At 46.4% G+C, this 13,611-nt stretch overlaps 1 protein-coding gene across 2 annotated transcripts; it reads left to right on the top strand.

Moving 5' to 3' along the window:
- The first annotated feature begins 3,099 nt into the window (after positions 1–3,099).
- On the top strand, positions 3,100–12,030 carry LOC142663420 (uncharacterized). Of its 2 annotated transcripts, none has more exons than XM_075842045.1 (7): positions 3,100–3,195; positions 5,235–5,372; positions 5,479–5,664; positions 5,750–6,113; positions 6,703–6,797; positions 7,460–7,568; positions 10,695–12,030. In XM_075842045.1, exons 2-7 carry the CDS (start codon positions 5,295–5,297, stop codon positions 11,639–11,641), a joined length of 1,779 nt encoding a protein of 592 aa, XP_075698160.1. In that variant the 5' UTR covers positions 3,100–3,195; positions 5,235–5,294; the 3' UTR covers positions 11,642–12,030. The 2 variants fall into 2 exon arrangements, with proteins under 2 accessions (XP_075698160.1, XP_075698161.1); XM_075842046.1 differs by lacking the exon at positions 3,100–3,195 and adding an exon at positions 3,212–3,701.
- Positions 12,031–13,611: the final 1,581 nt, after the last annotated feature.

Here is a 13,611-nt window from a genome sequence, read left to right as displayed (position 1 = left end):
ACGTCTCTAGGGGAACTGTGGGCAACTGAAGATGATCCACAAGCTCTTTCTGAATGAAGTTTGCAGCAGAACCAGAGTCAAGATAGGCAGAAACTTGATGCGTCTTGTCGCCGGATACTAGGGTCACCGGAATAGTCAGCTTGGAACAGAAAGCTTTATTAGGTACCGTTCCATCTAGGGTTGTCTCTCCAACCAATCCTAGGCAATGGGGTCTCTCTGGCCTCTGGGGACACAAACGCACAATATGGCCTCTGAGGCCGCAATACAGTCAAAGTCCAGAACTGTGTCTGCGTTGTCTCTCCTGGGTGGACAATTTGACAAAGTTACTCAGCATCGGATCCTCTGGTGGGACGACTGAGGAAGATTGCTGAAAAGTAGAATCCAGCCTAGGAAGCTGTCTCTCCCGGAGAACCTCTTGGGAACGTTCCCGGATCCTCATGTCAACCCGGGAGGCTAGTAGGATAAGATCGTCCAGGGTAGATGGCAGATCGCGAGCAGCCAGCTCGTCCTTGAACCCCGAAGACAGTCCCTGCCAGAATGTGGCCACCAAAGCCTCGTTGTTCCAGGTCAATTCAGCAGCCAGGATACGGAACTGAATGGCATACTCGCCCACGGAGAGGTCTCCCTGGTGTAGGGTCAGCAAGGATGCAGCAGCCGAAGAAACTCTCCCAGGTTCCTCAAAGATCGAGCGGAAGGTCTGTAAGAAGCACTGCAAGTCATGGGTCTCTGGTCGCTGATGTTCCCTGAGAGGTTTAGCCCATGCCAGGGCTTTCCCAGTAAGGAGAGAGATGATGAAGGCGATCCTGATGTCATCCGAAGAGAAGGACCTGGCATGTAGTCTGAAGTGGATCAGGCACGGATTCAAAAATCCCCTGCAGGACCTCGGGTCTCCGTCATAGCGTGGAGGTAGCGTCAAGAAACACAGGGGGTTGGTACCGGTACAGACAGAAAGTATAGCAGGAGGAACCGCAGGAACGGGTGCGGTGATGACTATGGTTGGAGCAAGCAGCGGATGGGCTATGGCGTTCACCGACAGGAGTAGTTGGTCTTGTCGTGACTGGAGATCCTCCATCTCGGCCAGCATGGCTTGTGTCGTCAAAGTCTCAGGTTGACCAGCGGGGTCCATGGCCTGAGCGTACTGTCTCGAAGCGGGTTAGTGGACCCACTAGGCCGTACAGCCGTAGCGGGGAGGCAGCTGGCCAAACAACAGGAAACCCCAGAAATACAATGTTCCGCACAAGGGTACCTGGATAGTCCAGACGGTGGCCGCAGCTTTGGCACAGATGGTTGCAGCAAATAACGCCAAACGTGGCGGATGACACAGAAGCCGCAGGTTGCGCCAGACGTGGCGGATTCCTACGGACGTGGCAGATGACACAGGACGTGGCGGATTCCTCCGGACGTGGCAGATGACACAGGATGTGGCGGATTCCTCCGGACGTGGCAGATGACACAGGACGTGGCGGATTCCTCCGGACGTGGCAGATGACACAGGACGTGGCACGGCCAGATACTAAAGGCACAGCATGGGAAACAGGAACAGAGAACAAGGCACGGGTAACAACTGGAACGGGAAACACTAAGGGACCATTTGCAAGACAGACTGGGAAAACTAACAACGCTCAGGCAAGGATTAGAAGGCCTGGGGCGTTCTTATAGACCAGGAAATCGTGGCAGATGATGATGATGATGATGATGACGACTTCCTACGGGACACAGCAGAACGGAGCGGAAGTGAGCGCTGGCGTCTCCTAGGAAGGAGATGGGGACCAATGCCCACGGATCCATGGCTGCGGGCGTCGGGAGGTGAGTAAACCCGACGGCCCGCGGCCATGGACGCTACAGTAGAGATGTGTGTGTATATAGTGTAGAATGTGTGTGTGTATATAGTATTTAGTGTAGAGATGTGTGTGTATATAGTGTAGAGATGTGTGTGTGTGTGTATATAGTATGTAGTGTAGAGATGTGTGTGTATATAGTATATAGTGTAGAGATGTGTGTATATAGTATGTAGTGTAGAGATGTGTGTGTGTGTATATAGTATGTAGTGTAGAGATGTGTGTATATAGTATAGAGATGTGTGTATATATAGTATATAGTGTAGAGATGTGTGTGTATAGTATGTAGTGTAGAACTGGGTGTGTGTATACTATATAGTGTAGAGATGTGTGTGTATATATAGTATATAGTGTAGAGATGTGTGTGTATAGTATATAGTGTAGAGATGTGTGTGTATATAGTATATAGTGTAGAGATGTGTGTATATAGTATATAATGTAGAGATGTGTATATATAGTATGTAGTGTAGAGATGTGTGTGTATAGTATAGAGATGTGTGTGTATATATAGTATATAGTGCAGAGCTGTGTGTGTATATAGTATATAGATGTGTGTATAGTATATAGTGTAGAGCTGGGTGTGTGTATAGTATATAGGTCAGAGCCGTGTGTGTATATAGTATATAGATGTGTGTATAGTATATAGGTCAGAGCTGTGTGTGTATATAGTATATAGATGTGTGTATAGTATATAGTGTAGAGCTGGGTGTGTATATAGGTCAGAGCTGTTTGAGTGTAAGGACTTGCATAAACGGCGCGAAAAAACCCACGACGTGTAAACGTGTCAAATACACTGTGTTTCTTGTGAAGCTCTTTATAAAATACAGGCATTTTTTACGCGATTTCTACGTTTATTGGCACGCAATTGACTACGGGAACATTTGGTGCATTTTTGTCGCGTTTTACGCGTGAAATAATTGACCTGACCATTTTCTTTTTGGTCGACGCGTTTTTTTTAAATACGCTTGCATAAAAAAAAAACGCGTTGTATGTACTAACTGCACTTCCCCTTGATTTCAATGGGAGGCTTAATCAAGCCTTTGAGGCGCATTTTATGCGCCAAATTACACGACAAACGCACGCCATGTTAACAGGACCTAAATCAAAGCAAACCATAATACTCCTCTTCCACAGCCAGGAGCCTGACTCCTCCCACACATGTGACTGATCACATGATCATGACACCATCAAAGGTCCTTTACCTCCTCTAGCAACAAACCCTGGAACCTGGACTCCTCCCACACATGTGACTGATCACATGATCATGACATCATCAAAGGTCCTTTAGCCCAGTGGCTTGGGTCTCGGCTGTGGATGAAGTCTGGGCTGTATGACGGGTGATATTCTACAGTATCGGGTAATTTAACACGCACAGACGTGATACAAACATGGGGAGCGCAGGCAGTGGCGTCCGTTTCTCTGTAGTCCTTATTGAAGGTCCCTAGAAAGGATATCTCCGCTATGGACCATCTCTACTTGTTACAAGGGACCCCTAGAGAACAGCTGTGATCTGTGGGGAAACCTGGCAGGAAGTGTTCAAGTTTCCTGCAGCGCCACCACAGGGGAAATGAAGTATTACACAGTGTCCATTTATATAAATGTGTTGTCTGTAATACAGGACAGGATAGGTCCACTCTGACCAAGAGATGAATCGTGAAGTGAGGACCCTCCCCCCCTCTATTAACCCCTTAATGACCAGTCCTGAGAAGATCTTCACGACGGTCTACATTTTTCTGGTTTTGCCTTTCAGCAGCGGTAACTTTTTAATTTTTTCGTTGACGTGGCCGTATGAGGCGTTTTTTTATACAGGAGAAATTGTGGGTGGTTTTCTGCACGATTTGGGGGTAGAAAAAAATTTACTGGGTAAGTTATATCATTTATTTTTGTGGCGTGCATACAGCGAAAAGTGATTTTCTGCATTTGTTTTTTTTATCCTGTTTGTTTTACGCTAAAAACCTGTTAAATGAATTCTTCGTGTTATTACGGTCGTATAGACGTCTAATATGCTTTGTTCTGTTTTTTATGTAATATATTGGAAATAAAATGTATTTTATGCCTAATAATTACCTTTTGTTTTTTTGAATCCCATGAAGAGAACTTTATTTACAACTTCATTTTTTACTTATAATGTATTCGTACACTCCTGTATACAGTATATACAGTACATTATACTGCGTCACTATGACAACACATAATGTGCCCTAATATCAGGCAAACTGAACAGACAGCCCTGGGGTCCTCTCTAGGTCCCCAGGGCTGACTGCAAAGGATTCCCCTATTCTCTGATTCCATCACTGGCGTCCCATTTTATCATACCGTGTTCACGGACCGCGGCGATCAAAGGGTTAAACAGCTGGGGTCTGAGTTTTTCCGATTCCAGCTGCATTCAGGAGGCTTCTCGAAGTTCCCGAGATGTTAGTCACAGCTCCTGCTTGGAGGATGAGCGATCACTAGGGCGCTCCGAAGCCTTTTCTGCAGCGACGCCAAAAGACTGAATTTATTAACAAAATCATCCTTGTCACCACTTATTTTATTATGGAGCGGGGATCATATAGAAGTTTCATGCGAGGTCGACCTCCCCCTCCGAACCCTGATACATGTAACTGAGAAGAGAGAGAAAATAGAGGAGGCCATGACAGGATGTGGTATTCTCACAATTTTTAGAAATGGACAAGAAAGAGAGCGGTGGCAAATTTTCGGATGCCACCATAGGATTGCCAGTCACCGTGCCCCACAACCGCTATAGTTCCCCCAAGAACAATGCAGTGACCGTGACCCCAAAACAGTGACAGCCATAGTGTCAGCAGCAAATCTCGTCATAACCGTGACAGCAAAAGTACCCTCATAACTAGGGCAGTGACCCAAGAACGTTAAAAGCCGAAGCGTTCCCCCATAACCATGTTAGGGGTCACCATAGTGCCCTCATAGCAGAAACATCAACAGCGCTACCATGCTAGCCACCCCACAACTGTGATATCCACAGTGCCCTCATAACTATGAAAGCCAGACCCCAGTACATTGAAAGCCACAGTGTCCCCATAACGGAAATGGCCACAGTGCTCTCATAACATTGACAGCCAAGTTGCCCTCATAACCGTTACACCCACAGTGCTATTATGCCAGTGATCCTAGAACACTGAAAGCCACAGTGTCCCCATAACACAGATTGTCACTTATGAGGGCCCTATGACTATCAAAGAAACATCAGAACAGTGCGAGCCACAGTGACAGTGCGCCCCCCCAGAACAGTAACCAGTACCATGCCCCCAATAAATAAAAATATGGCCACGGTTTAATAGGTGGCTTCTTCTTGGCACCCCACGACTGTGAACGATTTCTGAGACATTTTTGGACAGACACGTTCTTCAGGTTCTCATCTATGTTATGTCTCTACAGAGGTCGCTTCATACTTACATCTCTGCCCCATGACCACACCGGGCTCATAGATTATACGTGATGAGCACATACCAAGGTCACATGACTGAAAGATTATTACGTCTTACCCTGGAGATCATCTACCTCCTGACTGGACAGGTGAGGGATTCTGGCAGTTATCACACAGCAGCTCTTCTCTTTCATTCATCTATGGGCATTAGACAGTATCATAGGGTAGAAGAGTGTTATCGGTCTCACTATTTAGGATTATGGACCCATGAAGAAGTCGGAGGAACTTGTGAAGCCCAACAGTGATTGCCATGAGTCTGTAGGATGGAAAAGAGCCAAGAGCACCATCACGGAGCCTCCACCCCATTTAGAGATCCACAAGAGGAACAATGATAAGATCCTGGACCTCACCCACAAGATCATTGAGCTGCTGATGGGGGAGGTGAGCGCTGCCGGGAATGCTGGGACATTATATAATAACACAAGGTATAATGTGTCTGGGTGATGACTGTATCATTGTGTGTCAGGTTCCTATAAGATGTCAGGATGTCGCCGTCTATTTCTCCATGGAGGAGTGGGAGTATATAGAAGAACACAAGGATCTGTACAAGGACGTCATGATGGAGGACCACCGGCCCCTCACACCACCCGGTAAGAAGGATCTGTACAAGGACGTTATGATGGAGGACCACCGAAACCGTACACCACCGGGTAAGAGGGATCTGTACAAGGACGTTCTGATGGAGGACCACCAAAACCGCACACCACCGGGTAAGAGGGATCTGTACAAGGACGTTCTGATGGAGGACCACCGGAACCACACATCATCGGGTAAGAGGGATCTGTACAAGGACGTCATGATGGAGGACCACCGGAACCGCACATTACCAGGTATAAAATACTTTGTGTCAGTTCACACGTTGCATAAACACTGCGGTTTTTCCGCAACGCAGTTGTTGAGGTATTTTGCGGCGCGTTCGCAGCGATCCTGCCGCAAAAAAACAAACTCCTACTTACCCAGAAGTCTGTGTTCCTTCCTCAAGCTCTTGGGATGACATTTTATCCCATGTAACCGCTGCAGCCAATCAAAGGCTGTAGCGGTGGTCACATGGGATGAAACGTCATCCCAGGAGGCCAGCCTGTATGGCATCAGAAGGCCGGCCTCCTGGGATAATCCTTCAGCCCATGTGACCGCTGCCGCAGCCAATCACAGGCGTTTCATCCCGGGAGGCCGGTCTGCTAGCAGGCAGGTCAAGGCAGCAGTTTTCTGCAGCGGATGTTCCGGGCGAAAAACTGCATCACCTCCGGAATTCCCTCCGGCGGACAGGGCGAATACGCTGAGTTCTTTGTAGCAGTGTATCCGCCCCGTGTGAACACGGCCTTATTGTAAAGATACACCCAATTTTAAGGGTTCCCTAGATGCACCCATCAACACACAACCCACGTATTCAGTGACTGTATTTGTATTCGTATTCTTCAGATGGGTCCGGTACGGGAAGTTTAGAGAGATGTCCCAATCCTCTCAATCCACAGGGTGAAAAAGAGGAAAATCTAGTTATCCTTCATGATTATAAAGTAAGTTCTGCCAGGTCTTGAACTTTACACTCTGTGGTAAATGTGAGATTTTCCAGGACTTTAACATTGACAGCCTATCCTTAGGGTCCTTTTACATGGGCCAAGAAAATGAACGCCGATCAACAAGACCATTTGATCGGCGCTCGTTTGCTTTTTCGACAAGGAGCAATGATTGGTTATTACAATCGCTCGTCCCCATACATTTCCATTACGTCGGCGGCACATCTCCTTGTTTACACAGCGAGACGTGCTTCCGACAACTATAACATTTACTCCTTCATAAACTGAGATTATCTGATGAACGAGCGTCTGCACAGGGCAATGATCGGGAACGATCATCTGCCCGATCATTGGTCCAGGTAAAGGGGCCTTTAGGAAAAGCCATCAATGTTTGAACGGTTGAGGGTCAAGTGAATGGGATAAGCTGCAGTACAAGGCACAACTGCTCGTACGGATGAGCTGCTGTGTCTATGTAAACAAACAAAAGTGCAGAGGCCCCTTCCCTGCGCTGATCCGCGGGTGTCATGGAGATTGGACCCCCACCAATCAAATTTTTCCAAGGATAGGACATTAATGTTGATTCCTGGAGAAACCCTTTAACTGTGATTATTCCGTTTAATCTTGATTTATTGAATCATGTATGTTCATTTTGGTCTCTTTAGAGTGAAGATATGTGTTGCATTAAAGCTGAAGGTATAGATGGTGAAGAGACCTATGCAGAAAGTGATCGGCCGTTTAAGGTGGAGCAAATACTTGAAACTACCTGCGCAGGTGAGCAATAGCCACATGTTAAGTCAAGACAATTATTCCACACTCTGTAAAAACCAAAGACTTCTCACCACACGCTCTGGTCTTTCTGAAATGTATCTATTCCATTCCACTAGTATCACGTTTCAAAGATTAGTTTTACTATATAACCTAATCTATACAAAAAGTACTATCGGAGGATACCCAATAATCCCACCCTGATATATCAATAGAACATTGGCCATCTTTCCAATTAATCCATGGGTCCCATCATTTCTGTAACGACTGTGGCGGGTGCTGCTCCTTCTAGCAGTCCCCGCCACCGGTTTACTCACCCCTGCTGCTGGCGCTCTGGCCCTGTGATGGTGTCAGCGCCCTGCGCCCATCAGCTTCCTCCATGGGCGCAGACACCAGTGTGCCTATGCTCTGTGTAGTCATGCACCCACCTTCCCTTCTGCTATGGCTGGTTCTATGTTTCATAGAACGCACGCGCTCCCATGCTGGACCAGCACGAGCGCACTCCAATCATCCCCGGAGGCACATGATATCCTTAAAGCAGCCTCACTGGTCATCTGGCGCCTGACCAACTTTGGATCAACGTTAGTTTGAACCCGCGAATGTTCCATAACCGAGTTCAGCTTATCCGAGTTTTTACCCCGGCCAGTCTCCTTCTCACGTACCGGTTCTTCCTGTCTCCACCCTCTGTCCGGTTACGTCCCTGCACGGACTCAGCTTGCCCTGAATTAGGTCTGACCCTGTCCACCATATTGCCTAACCCTTCAGTGTACTTAACCGCTGTCTCCTGGTCCTTTAGGCTAGCTGCTACTTATACCAGGACCACCTCAGGAGGTAGCGACCTGGTTGTCTCCCCCACAGCGACGTTCAGATGCCCGTACGGGGGTTAAAGGGTGAATACCGGGGAGGCTACTTAGACAACTCTAGAGATGACCCAAAGTCAAACCGGTTAAGTAGCACAGTGGGTCCACAACCTGCTGGTTATTACAATTTCTAAAAAGAAGATTGTTTACCTCTATGAATATAGGTCAATTTCTAATTAATAGCATTTAATCTGGTTACGTCAGTCGGTACAGTCACTTATTCCCATTTTTTCCCATTTCCTACGAATGAAAATAATTTTCATTACAGCTCACCACTTCAATCTATCCCCTATGTATACCTTGCCCAAAACACATAATTTCGCATCAAGGTCGACACAAAAAACGAAAATACCAAAACGTTTTTCCCAATATCTAAACCATTTGGGGCCGCGCCAAAACATATGAACTAAATCTTTATTGGGACGATTCAACTATAGCACTAAAAATATAAGAGAAAAGTTCTTATAGACAAACCACTAATACTGGGACATCAGCAATAAAGAAATGTTCCCAATTCCCAAAAATTCCTGAAACTGATTGAGAATCTCTATTGTCTTATTCGCCCAAATAGAGCAGCATGTCGTCTGCATAAAGCATTATATTTTTTTCATGTACCGGACCGTAACTAAACCCCCGAATTGAATTATTTGCTTTCAGATTTATTTGTTGGAACGTGTCAAGAGTATATTATACAATTTAGAAATTCCATTTTTGCTGCCTTCACGCCTCAGAAGTCATCTTTGTTGGGCCAAGTTCACACTAGCGTTCGTATACGTTTACCTGTCCTCCGTCAGAGGAAAAGAGGATCGAAAGATTAAACTTAAAGCAACGGTTCCGTTAGAATTACCATTGATTTTAACGGTAATCTTTTTGTTTCCGTTTGTCTCCGTTCTATAGGTTTACGTTTTTTTTTGATGGAAGCAAAAGTGCAGTCTGCACAACTTTTGTTTCCGTGAAAAAAAAATTAAACCTAGCGAACGGAGACAAACGGAAAGCAACTGAAACAAAATAGTTACCATTGATATCAATGGTGAGTCTACCGGAACCGTTTCTTTCAGTTTAATCTTTAGATCCTCCCTTCCTCTGACGTATAATCAGTTATTTCTCCTTTTGGACCACACGTGAAAACCATGTAATTCGCAGACTTCAGTGAATCTATTATTACAGAGAAGTGGAAAAAATAACGAAAACCTAAGGTCTTCCTTAAATTTTTCCAAATATTTTGAGCCAAGAGGAATGAAGGACAACTTTTTGAAAGACACTCATCCTCCAATAAATCCTACTATGAACTACCTCCCAGTAATGAATCTGTAATAAATGAATGCCACTAGTCACTCTTTAACACTACGTTCTACGAGCTTCATCATTCTCTATGACCTGGAAACACTGACTCATTCTCTGACTATCGGGAGAATGCTTTAGGGGGAAGTAGTCTGTAATATACTCTGGTCCGGCTCTAGATTTATGTGGGCCCTTTGGCGACTCAGACTTAGTAGGCCCCTTTGCGGGGGAACTCACAGCAGCAGTAAAATGACAGAAAGCATCACTTTGTGCCCCCATATAGTTGTTAGTGTTGTCAGGGGCAATCCCAGAGCCCTAGTCCCGGGCAGATCACTACTAGCATTCAGCCTGGGACACTGCTCTGCTCCTGACATCACTGTCCATATCTGGACAGTGAAGTCTGGGGCTTCCCCAGAGACAGGGTCCCGGAGCAGAGCCACTTCTAGTGCACTGCCTGGGACTCCTTCTCTCCTCCTGACATCACTGTCCATATATGGACCGTAATGTCTGGGGCAACCCTAGCACTCTGCCTGGGAGTCCGTAGCTTAGTAAATGGCAGAGCGGGGAGATACCTACCTGCTCTGCCATAGCGTTCAATAGTATCTGCGTCCTAAGGACGCAGATACTATTGAATGTGGCATCGCTACCTGTGTAGCAGTATTGGCGGCTGCTAGCGGGAGCATGGGGGGATGACCGGCCCCCTCATGCTGCGGGCCCTGTGGCAGCCGCTATAGCAGTAGTTACACTGCCTCCTAGACAGGGACTCCCTCTAGAATCAGAATCCCAGGCAAGTCTATAACCGGGAAATCCACTCCTGGAGGAGCCATGACCGTAACAGCAGCACCTGGCGGCCGAGTGGGCCCCTCCAAGGGTAGTGGAACCCGGCACTTGCCTGGGTTCGCCGGATGATGATGCCGGCCCTGAACCTACAATTGGCGCCTCGTTTCACTCCTGGAGAAGTAATATCTTAATACAGTTTTTATATTTTCAGGAGATGAATTCAACATCGGGACTCTCCCTGAGGAACATCTTTTGTTTCCCAATTACATAAAAGAAGAACATGACATCCCTGAGAATTCTTTAAATGTTATTACCTCAGATATCCATCCATTCTTGCACAGAAAGGAAATCCTGTCTGATGGTATAGAACCGGGGGTTTTTCCCGTTCCTCTCCCTGAGGAACATCTTCCCTTTCCCAACTACATAGAAGAACAACATGACATCCCCGAGAATTCTTCAAATGTTATTACCTCCGATATCCATCCATTCTTGCACAGAACGGAAGTCCTGTCTCATCGTATAGAACCGGGGGATTTTCCTGGAGCTCCTGACATATTTCCATGTCCTGAATGTGGGAAACAATTTACAAGTCATTCTCATCTTATGCAACATCAGCAAACGCACACTAGGGAAATTCCCATTCTAAGTTCTCAACGTGGGAATCACAAGAGCGATGGGCTGTTCTCTTGGCCGGAGAGCGACAAAAGAGTTAAACCAAAAGCTTATCTTATGGTGCACCAGAAACTTCACCCTGGTCACAACCTAAAAAGGATTCCATGCATGTCCAAACTCCTCCAACACAATACCATTCACGGCGGCAAAAAGAAGTTCCTCTGCAAGAAATGTGGAAAGTGCTTTGTTACAAAGGACAATCTTATTTGTCATCAGGAAACCCATATCAGGGAAAAACCTTTCTCGTGTCCCGAGTGCGGTAAATGTTTTACACGGAAAATGGTGCTCGTGAGACATCTGAGAATACACAACGTAGAGAACCCCTTTGCGTGTTTGGAATGTGGAAAAAGATTTACCCAGAAATCCGATTTGGAACGACATACGAGAACGCACACAGGGGAGAAGCCATATACCTGCTCGAAATGCTCAAAATGCTTTGCACAAAAATCTGGGCTTCTGAGACATCAGCATATTCACAGAGATTAGAGACTCTGATTAGATTGTACTGTTTGTTCAAATATTCTTGCCCTGTAGAGGGCAGTATTTTAGCAGTGACTGCTAGTAGTTCCTTAGACCAATGGATTTAAAGGGGTTTTCCAGTCCCTATCCGCCGAACAGACCATCAATATGTGATCAGTCGGAGTCCGACTACCAGCACCCCCACCAATCAGCTGTTTTGAAGGGGCCACGGCGCTCGTCCGAGTGCTGCTTCCCTGCTCGTAATGTGAATCACCGAGACACTTGTAGCGGCACTTCACTGGAGTGAATGGAAGAAGACTGTAATAGTGTGAACCGCCGCTACAAGTGTGTCGACAATTCAGTGTGAGCAGTAGAAATGAAGGGGAAGCAGCACTCATACAAGCGCTACGGCCCCTTCAAAACAGCTGATCGGCGCAGGTCCTGGGAGTCAGAACCCGACCGGTCGCATATCCTGAGGATAGTCCATTAATTTTATGGAACCGGAAAACTAGGTGACAACCACGTTTGTGAGTCAGAAATGCATTCAGATAAATTGTCACTTCCCTTCCACGGCTCATACAATGTGAATTACTCAGTAGGGGGGCGACACTGAGCATCGCACACAGCTCTTGAAGAAAGAAAACATGAGATCCATAATCCATTCCGCTGTGTGACATCTAGAAACATTATATAATGTAGAGTGTGTAGGTTAGTTGTTACTATGTATACCAGTGAAGGCAGTGCTCCCTTTAGAAAGCCTCGTATTATAAGCATTACTGTCCCTTTTTATAATCTGTAATAAATAAGTTTGCACACTGTGGTTTTAGTTTGTGGTTTGGCTCTTCAAAAAAAATTATAATAATCTGAGTATCTACTGAACATTCACATCACAAGGTCTTCAGGTCAGCACCATCCATGAGACCAGGTGAGTACCTTGCCTAAGGCGGCACTTTTCACTGATTGCAGGGGGCGGCACATCTGCAAAGACGCTGCCAGCCCTTCATTATCACAGCTCTTCATCTCTACAGGCCGGTATAAAGACATCTGCCTCTGAAGATAGACTCTCGACCACCACCGATGTTTCCTTAACACGTGACGACTGTACTCTGTCCCTGAGTAGGGGAATCTTTGCAATCGGCAGCTGCAATACTCGCTTCAGTGCCCAAGTTTACTAGGGACATTGCCAAAGAACCCTTTACTACCTTAGACCAGCAGGAATATTTACATTGACCCCTTCAACCCCTACAGTAGCCTAAACCAAAAGGGAAGCTGGCATTGTTAATTTCACTACTTTAAGGCCCTATTAAACGGGCTAATGATCGGGCAAACGAGTGTTTATTTGAACATTTGTTTCCGATCATTGCCCTGTATAACGCCCAGGGCAACGATCAGGCGATGAACGAGCACATCCTTGTCGCCAGCACATCTCACTGTGTAAACAGGGAGACGTGCTGCAGACCTGATGGAAATGTATGGGGACAAGTGATCGTAGTAACAAGTGCTGGTCCCCATCCATAGCTGCTTGTGAAAGGAGTAAACGATCGCCGATCAATGAGCCGTCTCGTTAATCAGCACTCATTTACAAGGCCCACATTGGGCCGTGTAAGAGGACCCATACTAAGGCGCTCTAATGGTCCTGTTCACATCACCGTTCGCTTTCCGTTCAGCGGTTCCGTCTGAGGTTTCTGTCGGGTAAACTCTGCAACGGAAAGTGAAACCACAGCTTCCGTTTCAGTCACCATTGATATCAATGGTGACGGAAACATCGCTAATGGTTTCCGTTCATCACCATTCCGGCAGGTCTCCGTTTTAACGACGCAACCAATAGCTGAGTCGACTGCGCTATTGATTCAGTCGTAAAAACGGAAATCTGCCGGAATGGTGACAAACTGAAACCATTAGCGATGTTTCCGTCACCATTGATATCAATGGTGACTGAAACGGAAGCTGTGGTTTCACTTTCCGTTGCACGGTTCACCCGACGGAAACCTCCGACG

Source organism: Rhinoderma darwinii, chromosome 11 (genome assembly GCF_050947455.1).
Source record: "Rhinoderma darwinii isolate aRhiDar2 chromosome 11, aRhiDar2.hap1, whole genome shotgun sequence".
Taxonomy (NCBI): Eukaryota; Metazoa; Chordata; class Amphibia; order Anura; family Rhinodermatidae; genus Rhinoderma; species Rhinoderma darwinii.
The sequence above is the reverse complement of the archived record's forward strand: the minus strand, read 5'-3'. Positions and strand labels throughout refer to the sequence as shown.

Bases quoted from the DNA above. Each gene is read 5' to 3' on its own strand.
- LOC142663420 (XM_075842045.1), top strand. From the start codon at position 5,295: ATGAGCACATACCAAGGTCACATGACTGAAAGATTATTACGTCTTACC. The intron at 5,373-5,478 runs GTGAGGGATTCT...CTCACTATTTAG, and splicing joins TCTACCTCCTGACTGGACAG to GATTATGGACCCATGAAGAA. The intron at 5,665-5,749 runs GTGAGCGCTGCC...ATTGTGTGTCAG, and splicing joins TTGAGCTGCTGATGGGGGAG to GTTCCTATAAGATGTCAGGA.